This window comes from Coffea eugenioides, chromosome 9 (assembly GCF_003713205.1).
Source record: "Coffea eugenioides isolate CCC68of chromosome 9, Ceug_1.0, whole genome shotgun sequence".
In the NCBI taxonomy this organism is placed as follows: Eukaryota; Viridiplantae; Streptophyta; class Magnoliopsida; order Gentianales; family Rubiaceae; genus Coffea; species Coffea eugenioides.
Genome location: NC_040043.1, coordinates 15,064,551 through 15,086,721, shown reverse-complemented (window position 1 = coordinate 15,086,721; position 22,171 = coordinate 15,064,551). Strand labels below are relative to the sequence as shown.

The 22,171-nt window shown below is 37.1% G+C and overlaps 1 protein-coding gene and 2 pseudogenes across 1 annotated transcript; 2 read left to right on the top strand and 1 right to left on the bottom strand.

The window, feature by feature from the left end:
- The first annotated feature begins 702 nt into the window (after nt 1-702).
- LOC113782290 lies at nt 703-2,042 on the top strand (annotated as a pseudogene).
- Nucleotides 2,043-16,160: 14,118 nt separating this feature from the next.
- Nucleotides 16,161-17,499, top strand: LOC113782289 (cytochrome b561 and DOMON domain-containing protein At4g17280-like). Its single transcript, XM_027328181.1, has 2 exons — nt 16,161-16,778; nt 16,957-17,499. Exons 1-2 carry the CDS (start codon nt 16,161-16,163, stop codon nt 17,497-17,499), a joined length of 1,161 nt encoding a protein of 386 aa, XP_027183982.1.
- Nucleotides 17,500-19,140: 1,641 nt separating this feature from the next.
- LOC113782288 lies at nt 19,141-21,536 on the bottom strand (annotated as a pseudogene).
- Nucleotides 21,537-22,171: the final 635 nt, after the last annotated feature.

The following is a 22,171-nucleotide window of genomic DNA, read 5'->3' as shown; positions in this document are numbered from 1 at the left end:
TTCCAATATTAACGCAAGGGAAAAGGAAACCATTAGATTGATTTCCCAATCTTAGACTGATTCGGTGAGGAAAAAAAATAAATGTAACCATAATCCGAATTAATAAAGTTATAGACTTATAGTAAAACTCCTAAAAATTGGTATTACCTTTTCCAACACGGTCAAAGAACTTGGCACTCTATATAAGAGGCCCTCTTCGACATCTAAGATTATAGCTACGGGAGCCCTCTGCACTTTAGAAGAGTTCTAACCCACAAATTCATTCAGGTAATCTCTCTATTCTTCAAATCTTCAACCTTCTTCCGCCTAGCTTCTCAGTTTGGATTTTATCATTAGTATAATGTAGCATTAAGTTATACTAATATATTTGTAGTACGATTGTAGCTGAAGTTAAGGTTAATTAGGGTTGAAAGGGGCAGTTTGTTGAACATAAATCAAAGTATACTAGTTGAAGTGCATATAATACGAATGACTTTGATGATCTTTGACAGGTGCTCCATCTCCAACAAAACTTGGAACCCTTTTTACTTTTCAATTGCAAACCCCTAACCAAACTGACTAACTACTCTTGCCCCACTAGTCTCCGATATCAAGACTCCCTCTTCGAAGTCTTTCTCTTCAATCTTCCCTTCTCTCCAACACAAGCACTAGTTATATTTCTTGCACTAATTATCTTTCTGATCAACAGGCTAATTGACAAAGATGGGTGCAACAAGAAGATGCATGGTGATTGTTGGCGTCCTGTTTGCTCTCTTTTTGTCGTCAACTTCTGCACAATCATGTTCTAAGTACAAATTTGCTGGCAATAAAGTTTTCAGTACCTGCAGCGATCTTCCATATTTGAACTCCAATCTTCATTGGATGTACAGCCCATCTTCCCAGAGTCTTGAGATTGCATTTAGGTGCATGGGGACATCATCATCAAGATGGGTTTCTTGGGCTATCAATCCAACTTCTCAAGGCATGGTGGGATCACAAGCACTCGTGGCTTTCCAAAAATCTGATGGAACCATGAGAGCCTACACTTCGCCTATAAAGGGTTACCAGACGAGATTACAAGAAGGAGATTTGAGCTTCCCAGTTTCGGATTTATCTGCTATTTATTTGAATAATGAGATGATTATTTTTGCTACCTTGAAGCTGCAGAATTCGAGCTCTACTCTGAACCAGGTGTGGCAAGAAGGTCCACTCTCAAACGACAGCCCTGGAATGCATCCCACCACTGGTCATAATGTCCAATCCATGGGAACTCTCAACCTACTTTCTGGAGAATCTAAGACCACAGCAGGAGCCTCAAGTTCAAAACTCAAGTCTAAGAATGCAAGTCCTTTAATCTTTTTCCCTTTCTTTCTTGAGTTTGTGATTGTATATCTTTTCTTTCCCCTAAAAAAAAAGGCTCATAGATAGATAGAAGTTCCTTGAATCTATTTAGCATGTTATTTGTAAAGAAAAAGTTAATCATGATATTGCTTACCCAATTCGCTTTTTGATATGTTCAGATTCATGGGGTGCTAAACGCGGTTAGTTGGGGAATTCTGATGCCTCTGGGGGCTATAATCGCAAGATACGTTAAGGAATTTCCTTTGGCGGACCCTGCTTGGTTTTACCTTCATGTTACGTGCCAATTATCGGCCTTCATCCTTGGCGTGGCCGGATTTGGCACTGGCCTCCACCTGGGGAGCCAGTCTCCAGGAGTCACGTACGCAGTCCACAGGGGCCTTGGCATTGCTGTCTTTACCCTGGCATTGGTTCAGGTGAGTGCTTTGTTTATAAGGCCGAAGAAGGATCACAAGTGGAGAAGCTACTGGAATTACTAACACTACTTGGTCGGATACGGAATTCTCGGCATCAGCATTGCCAACATTTTCAAAGGATTGGATATCCTGAGCCCGGCGAAGATATGGAAAAGAGCATACATTGGCATCTTGGTTACCCTGGCATCCCTTGCCCTTCTCTTGGAAGTAATTGTATGGTTCCTGAAGAGGAGAAAGAGATCTGCAGGTGCTGACAGGTCGTCCCACGGCACCAATGAGACAGTCTAGTTTACCAACTTTAGATTTATTCCTCCCTATACAACTCTTTCATGTAGTGTTTTGCTTTTCGGTCGTTCTTGGTCGTACCTATTTATGCACTGCAAGTATATTTTCCAACTCAGCAGCAGAGGATTTAATTAAGCTGAGTCTATGATTTAATAGTACTAAAATTTTAGAACTCCACGCTAATGCTGTGCCCATATGTAGGTACTATTGTTTCTTGAATGGCATATGGGGATTTATGTTTTTTTTTCCCATGGTTAAAATCTTTGATCTTTGTGTTTTCTTTCCATGGTCAGTCTTATTTCCGATCAATAGGTGTTTGGACGAAAGCCATGGTGTATGATGACACTTCATTATTTGCAGAGACCTAGAAATATTGACAGACAGCAAATTCTAATCGATATGCAATTTCCTTAAAAAGTACAGTAGCTTCGAATCCTTATCTAAAAAAAGGATGCTTTTATCGATGCATTAGAACAAGGGAGGAACTGATGACAGAAATTTGCTCACGGTTTGCTTATTATTAGCCTCGAAAACCACCAAATTCTATGTCCGGACAAGGAAAATAACAACGATTGTCAACTCTCCCAATAAAACGAGGGTCATCACATGCAATTGGATGTTGCCAATCACCTTCTAATGCGAACCACAATATTAGGCCCTAATTTTCCATGCAGCCAATGCTAAAATCAAGAATCTTATGTTCTCTTAAAAAGATAAGAAACCCACAAGAGTTTCCAAGGAACAAACTAAGATTTTATTCTCAGGGAAATGAAAATAGAGAAAACCAAGAAGACATGCAGGAAGTAAATATAGGATGAACTTAGCTTCAAAAATAGATGATAAAAAATGGATTCTGAAATATCAGTGTAATTGCTTCACACGAAACAATGAAATTAAGCAGCCCTTCTTTCACCTGCTTGTATATAGGGTTTTACTTTCAATAGTCTGCCCATTATCGAGTCTTAACATAGAGTATTATATTAATACATTCTAGCTATTAATAATCAATGTTTTAGAGTACTAAATGTCGCATTACATAGAGTATTATATTAATACATTCTAGCTATTACATCAATGTTATCTACTTGACGTGGACGGGGTATGCATATAATATTATAAATCTAAATTCACAATCAAATTTTAAGTTTATAATTTCTAAATTACCCCACACACGATTTTCGCAAGTATACGGGTCGTGAGTGAGTATAAAATAATTGGGATCAAATACTGGCACAGCTAAAACTTCTCTATTATTTAAACTATCAACAAATTAGAATTAATAAATCTAAACTATAATTGGCAGAAAAATACAAATGAAAGCTCCCAGAGTAATGGAAACCCAATATACTCATGCTAGCGCAATTTTTTGACTAAATCAATACTAAAATCTCGACTAAGTTACGGTGTAATTTCTTTATGTACGTGATAGCCGCTTTTGCTGGTGTACCAACTATATATATAGCTAATCTATATACCTACTTTCGTGGTTATAAAATTAACTATAAACTCATTTATTTCTATAAAATTACTAGAAAACAAGTCACAAAGGTGTAACTCTATTTTTGTGAGTGTACTTTCAAGATTTATCACTTCTAAGAACTAGTGTCAAATTTCAACTTTCCTTGCAAATCCAACACCTTGAGATTATCACAATTAATGGCCAGTTAATCATGATTATGAGAGCAAAACTACTAAATAACTTAATCAAGATAATAGTCCAAAATAGCCAAGAAATCAACACATGGCAAATATAGATAGTTTAATCAAATACCCAAGGCAAAAACTTTAAAACAACATCACAAACATAATATCCAAAATTTACATTAACAAAACTTAGCATCCAATACAAAGATGAAAAGGTGGAGATAAGAAAAACCCTTATCACTAGAGTTTCTTAAACCTCTCCATCTTCATTTCCTTCAGCCTCCATGTTGAGCTAATACAAGAATGGATGAACACAAACTAGAATATCCTACACTAAAACAAGAAAAAAATGGAGAAAGGTATATTAATTGAGGGTTTGTGTCTTTCTTTTTTTCTCCAAAGCTCTCTCTCTAAACTAACTAGAAACTAAAAAGCTTCCTGTTAAAACTAAAAGCTCATCTATGTAGAATCTTAAAATCTCTTGAATCTTTCACAAAAATCTTCCTTTGGTCTTGAAGAGACAAAAAGTTACAAGTGAATGACATAAAGTTGATAAAAAGATGACAAAGTGGATGTTTTGGACCCAAAAAGTAGCTGCCAAAACATCATAGCTGTCATGGGAGAGAGAGTTGAAATGTTGTAAAATTTTCCTACTCAAATATCCAATGCAGTATCTGAAACAAATTTCACTATCTGATACCATATACTTCTGAATGCCCATTTTTGAAAACTCTCTGACGAATATCTAGCACTTATCCAGCTTTACTCCATCTATCCAGCATCGTATACTATTCAATACTCTTACTCTTGCAAAACCTTGTGACGAGTATCTGGTTTGGTATCCAGATCGAAATTCAGCATCCAACCCCAGATATTCTCATCCAATCCAGCGATGAATTTTTGTAAACGGCCCCGGATTGTTCTTGTTTCTTCATCCCTACCAAAATATGATAAATATTAACAAGTAAAAGGGACGAATTCATAAGTCTTTTCAAAGTTATTCAAGGACATCAAATATTATCCAAATAGTCACTCACATCGTCTTAGGAGTTCAAAATTAATTACAAATGAACTAAAATATACACAAACTATTAGGTAAAATACACATTTGTCACTAAACTAGGAAAAAAAAGAACTAATTAACTATATCAAATCCTAAGAGAAATTGCTATGATCCGCCAAAAAAACTGAGGTATTTGATCAAATTCAAACAGGGCTAGGATAGTCTTTCTTGTACTCCATATGATTTTGAAAATACGCAGGGAGGAGGGGGACTCGTTTGAGCCATCGTGGTAAGAGATGGGTTTGGTTTGACTAGGCAGGGTGGGTCATGGGTGTTATAGCAGAACTCTATCATAAGAAACCTAATCCAATTTACTACCACTACAATCCTATAGTTGTCCAGGTAATCTTAAGAAAGAGTTGTTACCAGTTCATCAGTTATTGTGTAAAGATTCACCTGAGTCAATCTTCAAAGTGTGGTGGTTCGGACTGTTGGGAATAAGTAATCCGTGTATTCTCCCAAGTTCTTTTACAGTTCCAATTCTTCTTTGCAATACACGAAAAGTGAAGAAACTAACATTTTTTAAAAATTTATTTGTTTACTGAATTGACTTTGAAGATGATGGTGCCTTTTAACTGTTTAAACCCCCATTACTTGGTTTAACCTTCTCTAAGCTTTCAGTTGAATTGTTTGATCTACTCCCCAATCATCAGGCAATGATCAATATCCATGTTTTTAAACTCGGACAAGACTGGCTGGTTCAACCGATTGAACCGGGAACTGGATACATGTCCAGTCTGAGTTTGTTCAAAAACCCAGGTGACAAGGACCCGATCAAAAATTGGGTTTGACTGAAAACCCTGATCAATCGAGAAAACTTGATTTTTTCTCCAAAATTCAATTTCAAACATTTTTACTCCCAAAATTTTTAGCATAGACTTCAATGCTTGAGTGCAGATCCACTCCTACTGCCACATATGGCTCTTCCAACACAATATTGAATGATCTAAAATTAAGATTAAATGAATTGAGGAAAAAAAGAAGAGAAGTACAGGGAAAATGAACATGAAGAATAAAAGTTGACGATTTCTTGTAGTGAATAGAGAAAAAGATGCAAAGATTTAGAGTAAAAAAAAGGGGAAAACGAAAGAAACAGAAGAAGAAAATTGTGGCTTGAGAAGAAAGGATAAGATGAAGAATAAAAGTTGATGATTTCTTATAATGAACAAGAACAAGATGCAAAGATTTAGAAGTAAAAAAGGGGGAAAAAACAAAAGAAACAAAAAAATAAGGGCAGAAAGGAGGTAGATAGATAAAGAGAGAAACGAGGAGAAAATGTAGGAATTCAATCACTATTCACCAGAGCAAGATTGCAGTACATATGATATTGATAGGGAAAAAAGTCTCAGTGGCCCTAAAACTATTAGTCAGGTGAACTTTTAGTCCCCAAACAATTAAAAGTGAACTTTTGGCCCCCAATCTATCCAAAGTACAAAATGTTAGACCTTCTGTCAAATTCAACAGTTACTACCAACGGAAACTACGACCACATGAGATGCACGCCAAAATACGAAGGGCATTTTTGTCCACGAGGAGCTGTGTTCCACTCGGTAAAATAGAGTAAAAAATGATTTTGACCAAATCGTTTACTTTTACCACTATCTCTCCCTCTCTCTACCATTATCGGCGACTGTTGTAACTTCCCGACTATCAACACCGTGGAAGTAGACGTTGATGCGAAATGGAGTGGCAAATAAGAAAGCCAGACGTGTACTTCGATCCATTTCTTGTTTTCGGTAAGTTGTCCAGCCCTATTTTTGATCAATTTCCGTTTTAAAAATATGTCTTTGCATATGAAAGCGTCAAAACACTGACAATAATGTTTAAAAAGAGGGTATTTGAAAAATGGTGTTGTCGGGAAGATTGGTGGTCCTATATGTTGATATCTTCCGTAGAAATTTATATAAGCAGGTGTGGTCCTACATTGTTTTCTATCTATTGACTATGTCCAACAAAAAGAGGCTGCTGAAATAGTAGTTTATTGATGGTTGAAACTTTGATAAGTATATGGGTTTGGAGTATTTATTTGGCCTAATTTGTGTGATAATTTACGTGACTCATAATTTGTGTGATAATTTATTCTTCCTATTTTAAGCATTGTGTTTACCTGAGGCTAAAATTATTGTTGCAGAGGCTGATTCTGAATGGTTTACTATTCATTTGCATCATGGGGGAGAATTAATTGGGGACAATATGTATGGTATGTTGATGGAGATGTAGATCATATAGATCTTTGCGACGCCAAGAGAATGTCTATTCTTGAACTGAATAAAATGGTGGCAAAATTGGGACATCGTAGAGCTGCCATACTGTATTACTATCTTGAACCAAACAAAGATCTATCCAACAATTTAAGAGAGTTATGCACTGATGAGGATGTTAATAAATTTTCGGAATGGGCTTACAAGTTTAAGGTTATGGAGGTCTTTTGTAACCACCTGACACCTGAAGAAATTGAACATTTTAGGTCTCCGTTGATCGTTAAACCTAAAGAGAAATAGGGGAACCATATTCTGACAAAGTTTCCAAAAGGAGGCTGTTTGTTGAGGAAAGTAGTGGTACAAAAGACACTCAGCACAATGAATAGAATCCGCATATGCAACAGAATCAAAGTGTCTCAACTAAACAGCCTCATAGTGGTGTACAAGGGCAGAGCATCCAGCATCCTGCTGGTGAACTAGATCCAGAACAGGCCACTACCTCTGCTCCAACAGACCAGCATCGTAGTAATGTAGAAGCTTCTACTATCCAGCAACCTATTGGCCATCATAGCACTCAACAACCTATTCAAGAGGAAGGAGATATGGAAGATGCTAAAGAATCAGAATTAGACCATGACTCTGAGAGGTTTAGCACTAGTGACTACTATGGAGATGAGGCATTACTGGATGGTCTTATGTTTGAGACAACAGAGGGTGGAACTTCAGAGCAGTAGTTTGATGAGACACAAATACATTCCAACCATGAAACAATAATCAATGCTTCACAGCAGCCTGATTCACAAGCCAATGATGAAGCAACAAGCACATATTCTTCACAACATCATGACGCACAGCAACTTGGACAGAAAAAAAAAACATGTTAGGAGAAGGTGAAATGTACAAGCACAGCAGCAAACAACCAAAAGTCAACCAGAATCGGATATATTAGATGAAGACATAATCCTAGACCACCTTAGCAGTGATGGTGGCTCATCAGAAGAACAAGAAGATGGTGACCAATTTCAAAGGAGATACAAAGATTTTTCGATGGAGAAGTTCAAGATTGATACCATATTTGAGTTGGGTATGAAATTTGGCTCAAGTGCCCAGTTTAAGGCAGCTATTCAAGAATATGGTATTAAAATAAGAAGGCCAGTATACATCAAGAGGAATGAGAGTAAAAGGGTGAGAGCCAAGTGCAAAGCCCCATGCCAATGGTTTGTGTTTGCCTCAATTGAAAAAGCACTTGGCACGAATGATTTAGTAGTCAAGAGCTGATGGAGGAGGGGCAACAGTCAAAAGCTGATGGAAGAGGAACCACAGCACATTTTTTGCCAACTGTTTTTTGTCTTACAATCTCCAATCTTGTTGGATGTTAGTGGATGAATTCCAATCAACTGTTTGTCAGTGGTGATTATGTTTTGTATTTTGGCTATTTTTTGTAGACCATTGACAGCAGTATTATGTATACAGGGTCAGTAGAGTATAATGGTCTTTATGTTTGCTTACCCCATTTTTGCACTTTTCCATGTCTTTGTCTAGTTAGAATATTTAGTTAATGGAATTGTACATCAATAATAAATGTACACGAAATAAACTACAACAGTCTCAACCAAACAATAAAGCCCTTTGCAAATATAGGCTGATTTTTTCCACCAAAGCATGCCTGATTTTTTGATTCAACAAATAAAAACTTAGATTTCATTGCCTTTCTACGGATACAATCATTACAGAGTAGAAAAATCATAACATGGATCCACTTGATTCATCTTCATACTGCTCCTTCTATTTGCCTAAAAACTATGGGATTTCCATTTTTTTTTTGCCCCAACTAACTAAGATTACAGTTGTAAGCATCCATGTTAACAAAAGCAATCTCACTAGACACTTGTTCACCCACATCTTGCTACGGATTTCTTTTTCTAGTTCTTTCACTTTGACCTTCAACTTTGCGACTTTCCTTTCTTGTCTTCTTACATCTTCTTCGTACCTATCTCTTTGTTGTTCAGCTACATTAATTCTTTTCAAAAGGCCAGGTATGATCTCCGTTGACCGACTGCACATGTCCTTGTCGATCCACTACCAAAATCTGCAGTTACCATCCGCGCACACCGCAAATCTCTGCCCAGGATTCCTTGAGGTCCATGAAGTTATGACCCTCGTCACTTTCTCACACCTACACAATGGGAAAGACGGATTGTTGCTTTCTCGCATGCTTCCAGTTGGGCAACCTCTTTGGCTGCAATGGAGTTTTTCTTCGTTCAACTCTTTGTTGAGGAAGAAGTCCCATTTTACCGAGTGGAACACAGTTCATCATGGACAAAAATGCCCTTTGTATTTCGGCGTGTGTCTCACGTTGTCGTAGTTTCCGTCAGTATTAACTGCTAAATTTGATAGAAGGTCTAATATTTTGTACTTTAAATAGATCGGGGGTCAAAAGTTCATTTTTAATTCTTTGGGAGCCAAAAGTTCTCCCGATTAATAGTTTGAGGGTCACTGGAACTTTTTTTCCATATTGATATGTAGTCCAACTCTAAGGGCCCGCAGGTCACACCATTGAATTCAAATCACTTTTGGGGTTTCAAAGTTTTATTGATTTTATGATGTGACCTCTAGTGTTAGAAAACTATTAATACACCTAGAAACATTTTATAATTTATAACTTTTGTCCTAAATTCTACTATTATTTTTCAAATAAGCCCTCCAATTTAATTCCAAACTTGTTGAATATATATTAAATTGTATAGATTGCTACTTGATTATATTGCTTTATTTTTATTTTCTTATAAAATATTTTAGAAACATCAAATGTGCTTTTCAAAATTTTACATAGTATATTAATTTTTAAAATAAAATATATTTATGACATCATTCGGTTCTTAAATGAGTCTCGCACTGGTCGAATTCATTGATCCCTGAACCCTGACTTTGTCTGAGTCATTGCCCGATCTGAGTTTCAAAACATAGATCAATATATGATTCAACCTTTTTTTTCCTTTTTTGTTGGTCTTTTTCTCAAGCTGTTTTTAAAGACTTTGGTTTAAATTTCAGAAAAAAAAAAAAGTCTTTTTGTCCAAGAGCATGGCCGGAAATGTGTAACTCTTCCATGTCTCCCCCCCCCAAAAAAAAAAAAAGAGGGGTGCAAATACACCGGGAAATGCATGGTGGGGGAGGGAGGGGAGGTTTCCTCATGCAAATCTCATTATGCAGAAAGAAGCATAATATTGTGTGTACGTCCAATTAAGCTGTGATGAAGTGCATCAGACTTGAGGTGGATTCCATGAAGCCTTTCACGTTCTGCTAGTGAATTAATTTAATGAGACACAACAGATGGTGGAACTTCAAAGCAGTAGTTTAATGAGACACAAATACATTCCAACCATGAAACAATAATCAATGCTTCACAGCAGCCTGATTCACAAGCCAATGATGAACCAACAGGCACATATTCTTCACAACATCATGACGCACAACAACTTGGACAGAAAAAAAAAACATGTTAGGAGAAGGAAAAATGTACAAGCACAGCAGCAAACAACTAAAAGTCAACCAGAATCGGATCTATTGGGTGAAGACATAATCCTAGCCCACCTTAGTAGTGATGGTGGCTCATCAGAAGAACAAGAATATGGTGACCAATTTCAAAGGAGATACAAAGATTTTTCGATGGAGAAGTTCAAGATTGATACCATATTTGAGTTGGGTATGAAATTTGGCTCAAGTGCCCAGTTTAAGGCAGCTATTCAAGAATATGGTATTAAAATAAGGAGGCCAGTATACACCAAGAGGAATGAGAGTAAAAGCGTGAGAGCCAAGTGCAAAGCCCCATGCCAATGGTTTGTGTTTGCCTCAATTGAAAAAGCACTTGGCACGAATGATTTAGTAGTCAAGAGCATGCATGACAAGCATGAAAATTGCAATCACGCCTAGAAAAATAAAAACCTAAAGGCTAAGTGGTTGTCTGACAGGTACATGGAGAGGATCCGGTCGAACTCTCGAATCCCAGTTAGAGAGATCAAGCAAACTGTGAATGAGGAGTACCAACCTCAAATTTCTAAATGGATAGCAGCCAAAGCAAGAAAACTGGCACTTGAAATGATAAAGGGACCAGTTGAGCATCCGTATAAGAGAATTTGGGAGTACTGTACTAAGATTAAAAAAAAAAAAAAACTCATGATGGGAGCACAATGGAGGTGATGCTTACTCTATTTAGAGGGTCTGGGGACAATCCAAAATTTATGAGAATATACTGCTGTTTAGGACCATTGAAGAAAGGATTTAAGGATAATTGTAGGCCAATAATAGGATTAGATAGGTGCCATTTGAAGGGGACTTATAAAGGGCAGTTATTGACTGCCATTGCTGCTGACCCTAATAATGGATGGTGGCCTATTGCCTAAGCAGTTGTAGAGAGGAAAGTTACAGAGCAATGGGCGTGGTTCTTGAAATACCTTAGTGATGATTTGGAAATTGAAAATTAATTTCATTATACCTTTATTTTTGACCAACAAAAGGTGTATACATATACACTTGAAATAATATATGCATATGCATATATGTGTATATATATACATAGTAACAACCACTGATACTTTGTTTCTTCCTTTACAGCGGTTGGATAGAGCATTAGTTGAAGTTTTTCCAAATTGTGAGCATAGGTATTGTGTCCAGCACATGTATCGAAACTTCAAGAAGAAGCATCCAGGATTGGCACTTAAGGATAGGCTATGGAACATTACCAATTATACAACAGAGGAACTCTACAATAAAGCAATGGTTGAACTCAAGGATTTTGATAATGAGGCATATCAGTGGGTGAAAAATACTCCAGCTCCTCGGCATTGGTGCAAGGCCTTCTTTCCAAGTCATACAAAGAGTGACATGCTGGTCAACAACTTGTGTGAGTCTTTTAATGCACATATTCTTGAGGCTAGAGACCAGCCTATTATAACAATGCTGGAAATGATTAGGGAGTACGTTATGGACAGGATCCAGAAGAGAAAATCAGCAATGGAAAGATATAATAGCCCAACTGGACCTCTAATCAACGAAATTATTGAAAATAGGGTCAAAATTACAAGTCAGTGGATGTCTATCTGGAATGCACTACATGGCTACTAGGTAAAAGGATCAAGAAGGGCCCAATTTGCTGTAGATATGGAGAAAAGGAATTGCACTTGCAGGTTATAAGAGGTTAGTGGCATTCCATGTTGTCACGCCATTGCTGCCATTCTTTTGAGGAATGAAGACCCACGAGAGTACTTGAATGTTTGTTATAGTAGGGGGCTATTCCTGAAGCTTTATCAAAATGTGTTGCAACCAATTAGTAGTGAGGATCATTGGCCCCCATCAACAATGCCTAAATTGGAGCCCCCGGTATTAGAAGCTCAACCTGGAAGGCCGAGAAAAGCTAGGAGAAGGGACACAACTAAAGGCAAAAGTCACGATAGAAGACTAAGAAGAAGGATCATCATTCATTGTCGAAAATGTGGGGAGGTTGGTCATAATGCAGCAACACGCAAGCAGCCAACAAATGAACATTGCCAGCAAAAAGCTTCAACTGAACCTGTGAAGCAGCAATCAAGTGCAAGAAAGAGGAGACAAATAGTAAGTACAACCAAACAAGGTTGACTTTTACTTTTTCCTGATTAGCAGCTAACATAGTTTATGAAACTTTGCAGGTAGAACAGTCAACAAGGATACACCAACAGCAGGTTCATGAAGCTGTGCATCAGCAGCCACAACAAGGCCTGCAACAGCCATATCAAGTCCATGCTCATCCAGGCACCAGCAACCACAGCGAGACATTTAACTACCCCAACAACAGCAACAAACATCTACTCTACACCCGAGTGAGTGAACATGTCTAACAACCCATAGTAGGAAAACTTCAACTAGGAAGCCACTCACTGATGCAGAAAAGAGAGCCATAAATGCTAACTATGCATGTTTAGGTAAGAAGCCACCGTTCTCACAGTTGGTTCTTGGAGAGGGAAGTGAAGTGGAAGAGGTAGAGGGAGAGAAAGACAAACTAAAAAAGAAATGGGATGGGAAAGAGCTGATGGAAGAGAGGCAACAGTCAAAAGCTGATGGAAGAGGGACCACAGCATATTTTTTGCCAACTGTTTTTTGTCTTACAATCTCCAATCTTGTTGGATGTTAGTGGATGAATTCCAATCAACTGTTTGTCAGTGGTGATTATGTTTTGTATTTTGGCTATTTTTTGTAGACCATTGACAGCAGTATTATGTATACAGGGTCAGTAGAATATAATGGTCTTTATGTTTGCTTACCCCATTTTTGCACTTTTCCATGTCTTTGTCTAGTTAGAATATTTAGTTAATGGAATTGTACTTCAACAATAAATGTACACGAAATAAACTACAACAGTCTCAACCAAACAATAAAGCCCTTTGCAAATATAGGTTGATTTTTTCCACCAAAGCATGCCTGATTTTTTGATTCAACAAATAAAAACTTAGATTTCATTGCCTTTCTACGGATACAATCATTACAGAGTAGAAAAATCATAACATGGATCCACTTGATTCATCTTCATACTGCTCCTTCTATTTGCCTAAAAACTATGGGATTTCCATTTTTTTCCCCAACTAACTAAGATTACAGTTGTAAGCATCCATGTTAACAAAAGCAATCTCACTAGACACTTGTTCACCCATATCTTGCTACGGATTTCTTTTTCTAGTTCTTTCACTTTGACCTTCAACTTTGCGACTTTCCTTTCTTGTCTTCTTACATCTTCTTCGTACCTATCTCTTTGTTGTTCAGCTACATTAATTCTTTTCAAAAGGCCAGGTATGATCTTCGTTGACCGACTGCACATGTCTTTGCCGATCCACTGCCAAAATCTGCAGTCACCATCCGCGCACACCGCAAATCTCTGCCCAGGATTCCTTGAGGTCCATGAAGTTATGACCCTCGTCACTTTCTCACACCTACATAATGGGAAAGACGGAGTGTTGCTTTCTCGCATGCTTCCAGTTGGGCAACCTCTTTGGCTGCAATGGAGTTTTTCTTCGTTCAACTCTTTGTTGAGGAAGAAGTCCCATTTTACCGAGTGGAACACAGTTCATCATGGACAAAAATGCCCTTTGTATTTCGGCGTGTGTCTCACGTTGTCGTAGTTTCCGTCAGTATTAACTGCTAAATTTGACAGAAGGTCTAATTTTTGTACTTTGAATAGATCGGGAGCCAAAAGTTCATTTTTAATTCTTTGGGAGCCAAAAATTCTCCCGATTAATAGTTTGAGGGCTACTGGAACTTTTTTTCCATATTGATATGTAGTCCAACTCTAAGGGCCCGCAGGTCACACCATTGAATTCAAATCACTTTTGGGGTTTCAAAGTTTTATTGATTTTATGATGTGACCTCTAGTGTTAGAAAACTATTAATACACCTAGAAACATTTTATAATTTATAACTTTGTCCTAAATTCTACTATTATTTTTCAAATAGGCCCTCCAATTTAATTCCAAACTTGTTGAATATATATTAAATTGTATAGATTGCTACTATATTATATTGCTTTATTTATATTTTCTTATAAAATATTTTAGAAACATCAAATGTGCTTTTCAAAATTTTACATAGTATATTAATTTTTAAAATAAAATATATTTATGACATCATCCAGTTCTTAAATGGGTCCCACACCGATCGAATTCACTGACCCCTGACCCTTGACTTTGTCCGAGTCATTGCCCGATCCAAGTTTCAAAACATAGATCAATTCATTGGATAATTCTGGATCATTATGTAACCTGCCTGCCTTGTGATATTTTTCTTCAATTTGGGTTTGTTGGCAGGGAGTTTAGTCCATTTATAAGGGGATACTCTGTCAAAATTTTCTAAAAATTAATAAAATACTTATATTTCTCGACAAAAAAAAAACCTTTTTTTTTCCTTTTTTGTTGGTATTTTTCTCAAGCCGTTTTTAAAGACTTTGGTTTAAATTTTAGGGAAAAAAAGTCTTTTTGTCCAAGAGCATGGCCGGAAATGTGTAAATCTTCCATGTCCCCCCCCCCTCCAAAAAAAAAAAAAAGAGGGGTGCAAATACACGGAACTGTATGGTTGGGGGGGGGGGAGGTTTCCTCATGCAAATCTCATTATGCAGAAAGAAGCATAATATTGTGTGTACGTCCAATTAAGCTGTGATGAAGTGCATCAGACTTGAGGTGGATTCCATGAAGCCTTTCACGTTCTGCTAGTGAATTAATTTAATTAGTGAGTCAGTCGAGAAATCAATGCCCCAAATGCAGGAATTGAACTCAACTCTAGCTTCCGCAGGTGAATCATTATTATTGTTATTATTCAATAATATTAAGCACGTAAATTTTCTTCCACGTGTAGGAAAATAATCCCAGTGGTTAGGAAAGAAGAAAGTTTAGTGTTTTGCCTAGTTTTTTCCTAGTCCTACAAGAATTTTATTGCACGGTCTTGCAAGAATTTTATTGCAATAACAAGTAGTTACCTAAATCTCTAACCAAAAGGTGTATCAATTGCATTTGGAAAAGGAAACCATTAGATCGATTTCCCAATCTTAGACTGATTCGGTGAGGAAAAAAAATAAATGTAACCATAATCCGAATTAAGAACGTTATAGACTTATAATAAAACTCCTAAACATTGGTATTTCCTTTTCCAACACGGTCAAGGAACTTGGCACTCTATATAAGAGGCCCTCTTCGACATCTAAGATTATAGCTACGGGAGCCTCTGCACTTTTGAAGAGTTCTAACCCACAAATTCATTCAGGTAATCTCTCTATTCTTCAAATCTTCAATCTTCTTCCGCCTTGCTTCTCAGTTTGGATTTTATCATTAGTATATTGTAGCATTAAGTTATACTAATATATTTGTAGTACGATTGTAGTTGAAGTTAGGGATATTTAGGGTTGAGAGGGGTAGTTTGTTGAAACATAAATCAAAGTATACTAGTTGAAGTGCATATAATACGAATGACTTTGATGATCTTTGACAGGTGCTTCATCTCCAACAAAACTTGGAACCCTTTTTACTTTTCAATTGCAAACCCCTATAACCAAACTGACTAATTACTCTTGCCCCACTAGTCTCCGATATTAAGACTCCCTCTTCGAAGTCTTTCTCTTCAATCTTCCCTTCCCTCCAACACAAGCGCTAGTTATATTTCTTCCGCTAATTATCTTTCTGATCAACAGGCTAATTGACAAAGATGGGTGCAACAAGAAGATGCATGGTGATTGTTGGCGTCCTGTTTGCTCTCTTTATGTCGTCAACTTCTGCACAATCATGTTCTAAGTACAAATTTGCTGGCAATAAAGTTTTCAGTACCTGCAGCGATCTTCCATATTTGAACTCCTATCTTCATTGGACGTACAGCCCATCTTCCCAGAGTCTTGAGATTGCATTTAGGTGCATGGGGACATCATCATCAAGATGGGTTTCTTGGGCTATCAATCCAACTTCTCAAGGCATGGTGGGATCACAATCACTCGTGGCTTTCCAAAAATCTGATGGAACCATGAGAGCCTACACTTCGCCTATAAAGGGTTACCAGACGAGATTACAAGAAGGAGATTTGAGCTTCCCAGTTTCGGATTTATCTGCTATTTATTCGAATAATGAGATGATTATTTTTGCTACCTTGAAGCTGCAGAATTCGAGCTCTACCCTGAACCAGGTGTGGCAAGAAGGTCCACTCTCAAACGACAGCCCTGGAATGCATCCCACCACTGGTCCTAATGTCCAATCCATGGGAACTCTCAACCTACTTTCTGGAGAATCTAAGACCACAGCAGGAGCCTCAAGTTCAAAACTCAAGTCTAAGAATGTAAGTCCTTTAATCTTTTTCCCTTTCTTTCTTGAGTTTGTGATTGTATATCTTTTCTTTCCCCTAAAAAAAAGGCTCATAGATAGATAGATGTTCCTTGAATCTATTTAGCATGTTATTTGTGAAGAAAAAGTTAATCATGATATTGCTTACCCAATCCACTTTTTGATATGTTCAGATTCATGGGGTGCTAAACGCGGTTAGTTGGGGAATTCTGATGCCTCTGGGGGCTATAATCGCAAGATACGTTAAGGAATTTCCTTTGGCGGACCCTGCTTGGTTTTACCTTCATGTTACGTGCCAATTATCGGCCTTTATCCTTGGCGTGGCCGGATTTGGCACTGGCCTCCACCTGGGGAGCCAGTCTCCAGGAGTCGCGTACGCAGTCCACAGGGGCCTTGGCATTGCTGTCTTTACCCTGGCATTGGTTCAGGTGAGTGCTTTGTTTATAAGGCCGAAGAAGGATCACAAGTGGAGAAGCTACTGGAATTACTTCCACTACTTGGTCGGATACGGAATTCTCGGCATCAGCATTGCCAACATTTTCAAAGGATTGGATATCCTGAGCCCGGCGAAGATATGGAAAAGAGCATACATTGGCATCTTGGTTACCCTGGCATCCCTTGCCCTTCTCTTGGAAGTAATTGTATGGTTCCTGAAGAGGAGAAAGAGATCTGCAGGTGCTGACAGGTCGTCCCACGGCACCAATGAGACAGTCTAGTTTACCAACTTTAGATTTATTCCTCCCTATACAACTCTTTCATTTAGTGTTTTGCTTTTCGGTCGTTCTTGGTCGGTACCTATTTATGCACTGCAAGTATATTTTCTAACTCGACAGCAGAGGTTTTAATTAAGATGAGTCTATGATTTAATAGGACTAGAATTTTAGAACTCCACGCTAAGGCAGTGCCCACATCTAGGTATTATTGTTTCTTGAATGGCATCTGCGGATTTATGTTTTTTTTTTTTCGTGGTTCAAATCTCTTATCTCTGTGTCTTCTTTCGATAGTCTTATTTCTGATCAATACGCGTTTGGAGAAAAGCCATGGTGTATGATGACACACTTCGTTATTTGCAGAAACCTAGAAATATTGACAGACAGCAAATTCTAAACGACATGCAATTTCTTTAAAAAATACAGTAGCTTCGAATCCTCATCTAAAAAAGGGATGCTTTTATCGATGCATTAGAACAAGGGAGGAACTGATGACAGAAATTTGCTCACGGTTTGCTTATTATTAGCCTCGAAAACCACCAAATTCTATGTCCTGACAAGGAAAATTACAACGATTGTCAACTCTCCCAATAAAACGAGGGTCATCACATGCAATTGGATGTTGCCAATCCCCTTCTAATGCGAACCACAATATTAGGCCCTAATTTTCCATGCAACCAATCCTAAAATCAAGAATCTTATGTTCTCTTAAAAAGAAAAGAAACCCACGAGTTTCCAAGAAACAAACTAAGATTTTATTCTCAGGGAAATGGAAATAGAGAAAACCAAGAAGACATGCAGGAAGTAAATATAGGATGAACTTAGCTTGAAAAACAGATGATAAAAAATGGATTCTGAAATATCAGTGTAATTGCTTCACACGAAACAGTGAAATTAAGCAGCCCTTCTTTCACCTGCTTTTATATAGGGTTTCTGCCCATTATCGAGTCTTAACATAGAGTATTATATTAATACATTCTAGCTATTAATAATCAATGTTTTAGAGTACTAGATGTCGCATTACATTAAAGTTGTGGAAGATTTATATCATCTACTAAACTAGGAAAAAAAGAACTAATTAACTATATCAAACCCTAAGAGAAGTTTTGCAAAAACTAAGGTATATATATTAACAAAACAGTTGTTATTGACAATCACTCTTTGTAATCTTTGAGATAAGGCTTCATATCCTCCTCCATATATAATTTTTAATTCAATTAATAAAATTTGAACTGGCATTCCAGCCCTGTATAGCAGATTTGCTATTAAAAAAAATAAAAGAGGGTCACTCTTCACTAAATAAGGTTTACTCCAATTTGGTCAGCCCTAAATCACAATTTCTAATATAAATATCTATCAACATTATGTTGCATGCTCTACATGTTATTTCCCAAAGATGTTTTACTACTACCATTAAAAAGTAAATGAATCAGGATCTTGAATGCTTTAAAAAGAGGTATTAATTAAGATCTTCAATTACAAATAATTACAACCAAGTATGTTCCATTGCCTCTGTGGCATATGGCATCCAAGAAAAATGATTATCGAACATTGACTGAGTAAGATCTAATTAAATTCTTATTGAACTGATAGCAAGGAAAAAAAATCATCTCCTTAGACAAAATGGAGGACTTTTGAAATAAATTTTTAGAGTTGATACTGTCGCTGAGGGAGTCCTCTTTCTGGGGTAGGAATCATATCACCAATAACCCTCTCATCAGGGAATAAAACTTCCCATTTATATTTCTTCACCATATTGTGGAGGAAAGCAAGTACTGCTAAACGAGCATATTCTTTTCCAGGGCACGTTCTAGGTCCACCACCAAATGGAACATTTGTGTATGGAGCAGGCCCTTCTTCATACCTTGGGGGATCAAATTCCCTAGGGTTCTTGAAATATGCAGGATTCATGTTTGTGTCTCACTGTCCAATATAACTATAGAGCAATAAAAAATATAAAAAAAAAAAAAAGAGATAGAGAGAGAGAGAGACCAATAAAAGAAATGAGAACATAGATGATCTATAATTGAAGAATTACAATTTGCAATGTTATTTTGGATTTATGTAGGTACTTCAACAATTTTGTTATCCTAATATTCTAAGTGAATCTATAAATATAAATGACTATGTATTTGTGTGTTGACAGGAAAATTGCTTATACCTTCCACCCCTTCGTATGTACTTTAACAATTTTGTTATCCTAAGATTCTAAATGAATCTATAAATATAAAGGACAATGTATTTGTATGTTAATAGGAAAATTGCTTATACCTTCCACCCCTTTGGAATAGTGTAACCAGCATAGGTGAAATCAGTCAAGACTTCTCTAAAAGTTCCTTGAAAAGGTGGATTAAGTCTCATTGTCTCACAAATCACATTCCAAGAGTACTTCATTTTGTGCATGTCTTCCCATTCCAGCAATTCTCCTTCCTTCTTGGACGCTGCTATTTCCATATGCTCTACAAGGAATTGAAAAAATTGGTAAACCTCAAGTAAAAGAACCATCGTAAAAAGTTCTAAAGAACAGAAAGATGAGTTCTAGGTACTACTAAAAGTTTCTAAGTGGAAAATGAAAAGATTAGTTCTATCGTGTAATTTTTTCCATTCCAAAACCTTAAATTGAGAAGCTTATCTACAACACCAATTCTCTTTCCATAATATGTAGAAGGCCATATATTTTGTATTGGCACCTATGCACAGATAAAAATTAGAAACATAATTTAAAAAAACAAACACCCAATCCTATTCCATCACTCCCTGTTTAAGAAGGATTTCTTGATTTTCGAGTGGTAATTGGGTATCAATGTATTAGTCAAAATTAGAAAAATATAGTTAAGATCAACCAAATTTCCCTTATTAGCCGTATGACAGTGTCAAAAGCCCTTAAATCTTTTCTATTTCGCTAGGAAAGGGTGAAAGGTTCAGTAAATTAAGCTCGCCTCGTATTGGACATGATCAAAATTCTTGAAATAATTAGCCCTTATATTAGAAGGACATTTGATTTCCTTCTCCATTAATTTCCAATAAAAAACAACATAACTTAAATTATAAGTTGAGAAAGATTTAAATTAAGAAGAATATTTACCTGCCCTAATTTTGTCATAGATATCTGGTCTTTCTCCAACATATTTCATCATGAAAGTAATAGCAGTGGCAACTGTACTATATCCTGCAACAATCAACCCCATCATCTTATCAGCAATCTCAGCTTCGGGCATATGTTTTCCACTAGGATCAGTGATAACAATCATGTGAGACAAGATATCATGCAATGGTTCTCCAGTAGCCAATGCAGCTTCCTTCTCCTTGATCACAAGAAGCAGCTACTTCCTGATAGCTGCTGCAGCTTTATTCGCCTTGTAAAAGATCGTCCCGGGAACATTCAACATAATTGAATGCATCCCTAGAGTAGCATCATCAAAATCGCTCACCAGCCTTGCAATTCTCTCAGGATTATCGGTTCCCAAAATGAACTTGCAAGAAAGCGTCAGAGTAATAATTTTCACGAGAGGATAAGCCTCCACTTCTTCCTTCCCTTCCCAATGATCCACCAAAAGTTGGTGAGAAATGGAATCCATTTTTCACAAGAATCTAGCCAATGCTTCTGGCTTTAGAAAACCTGGCTGTCTAATGGCCTTGACTTCATCCCGCAGCATATGATCAGCTGCTGGAGGAGGAGGAGGAGCTTTGGATTCGTATGAGCGGAAGAGCCTTTGCATGGGATGTGGTCTAAATTCAGTGAAGAGTTTTTGCTCATTAGCAAAGAGGAATTTGTGGCCATTAGGGCCGCAAATGACTGCAGTTTTCTCTCCAAGAATTTTAGTCTTGAAGATGTCAGGAGAGTATTTCTTCATCCTATCTCCAACAAACTTCTCAGGTTTACAAAACAAGAACTCAATCGATTCGCCGATAATCGGCCAACCAAAGCTTCCAGGTGGGAGTTTTCTCTTGCCATCATCATCATATTTCCATCTGAAGACAACAGCAACAAAGCTGGAAAAAAATACAATTACCAAGGACAGCGATAGAACAAGGATATCCATGGCCAATGATGATTTTTCTTTCTTTAGATAATATCACTGTGATTTTCGACACAAGTAATTGAACTGATGAGTCAGGTAGAACTGGAAATGGAGATTTATATAGATGAGGATCTTAAGTACTAATGGTTTGATTGATTAGGGCTGGTGGGATCAAACTATTTTTAGCTCGTGGATAAATTTTCTAGCAGGTCGTATTAGAGGTGCTAACGCAATAGGCCTACCAAAATTGATTAGACAATATTTCTTTATCTTTAAGAAACCAAAAAACATGGTACTGACAGTTGCTAGTAGGGGTGTTTCGCGAATCGAGCCGCTCGGCTCGAATACGAGCTCGAGTCGAGCTCGAGCTAATTAAGTCGATCTCGAGCTCGAACTCAAGTTCAAAAACATTAAACTCGTCTCTCGCGAGCTCAATTATATATTTTTTTTATTTTTTATTTTTTATTTTAATAGTAAAATTACATATATATCCCTAATATTTTATTATTTATTAAAAAAATTATTGTTTTATTCATTTTTAAAAATAAATATTATTTTTTATTTTTTAAAAATAAAATAATTATTATTTTTTTTTTATTTGTTAAGCTCGAGCTCGAGCTTGATATTTTGAACTCGTCGAGCTCGAGCTCGAGCTC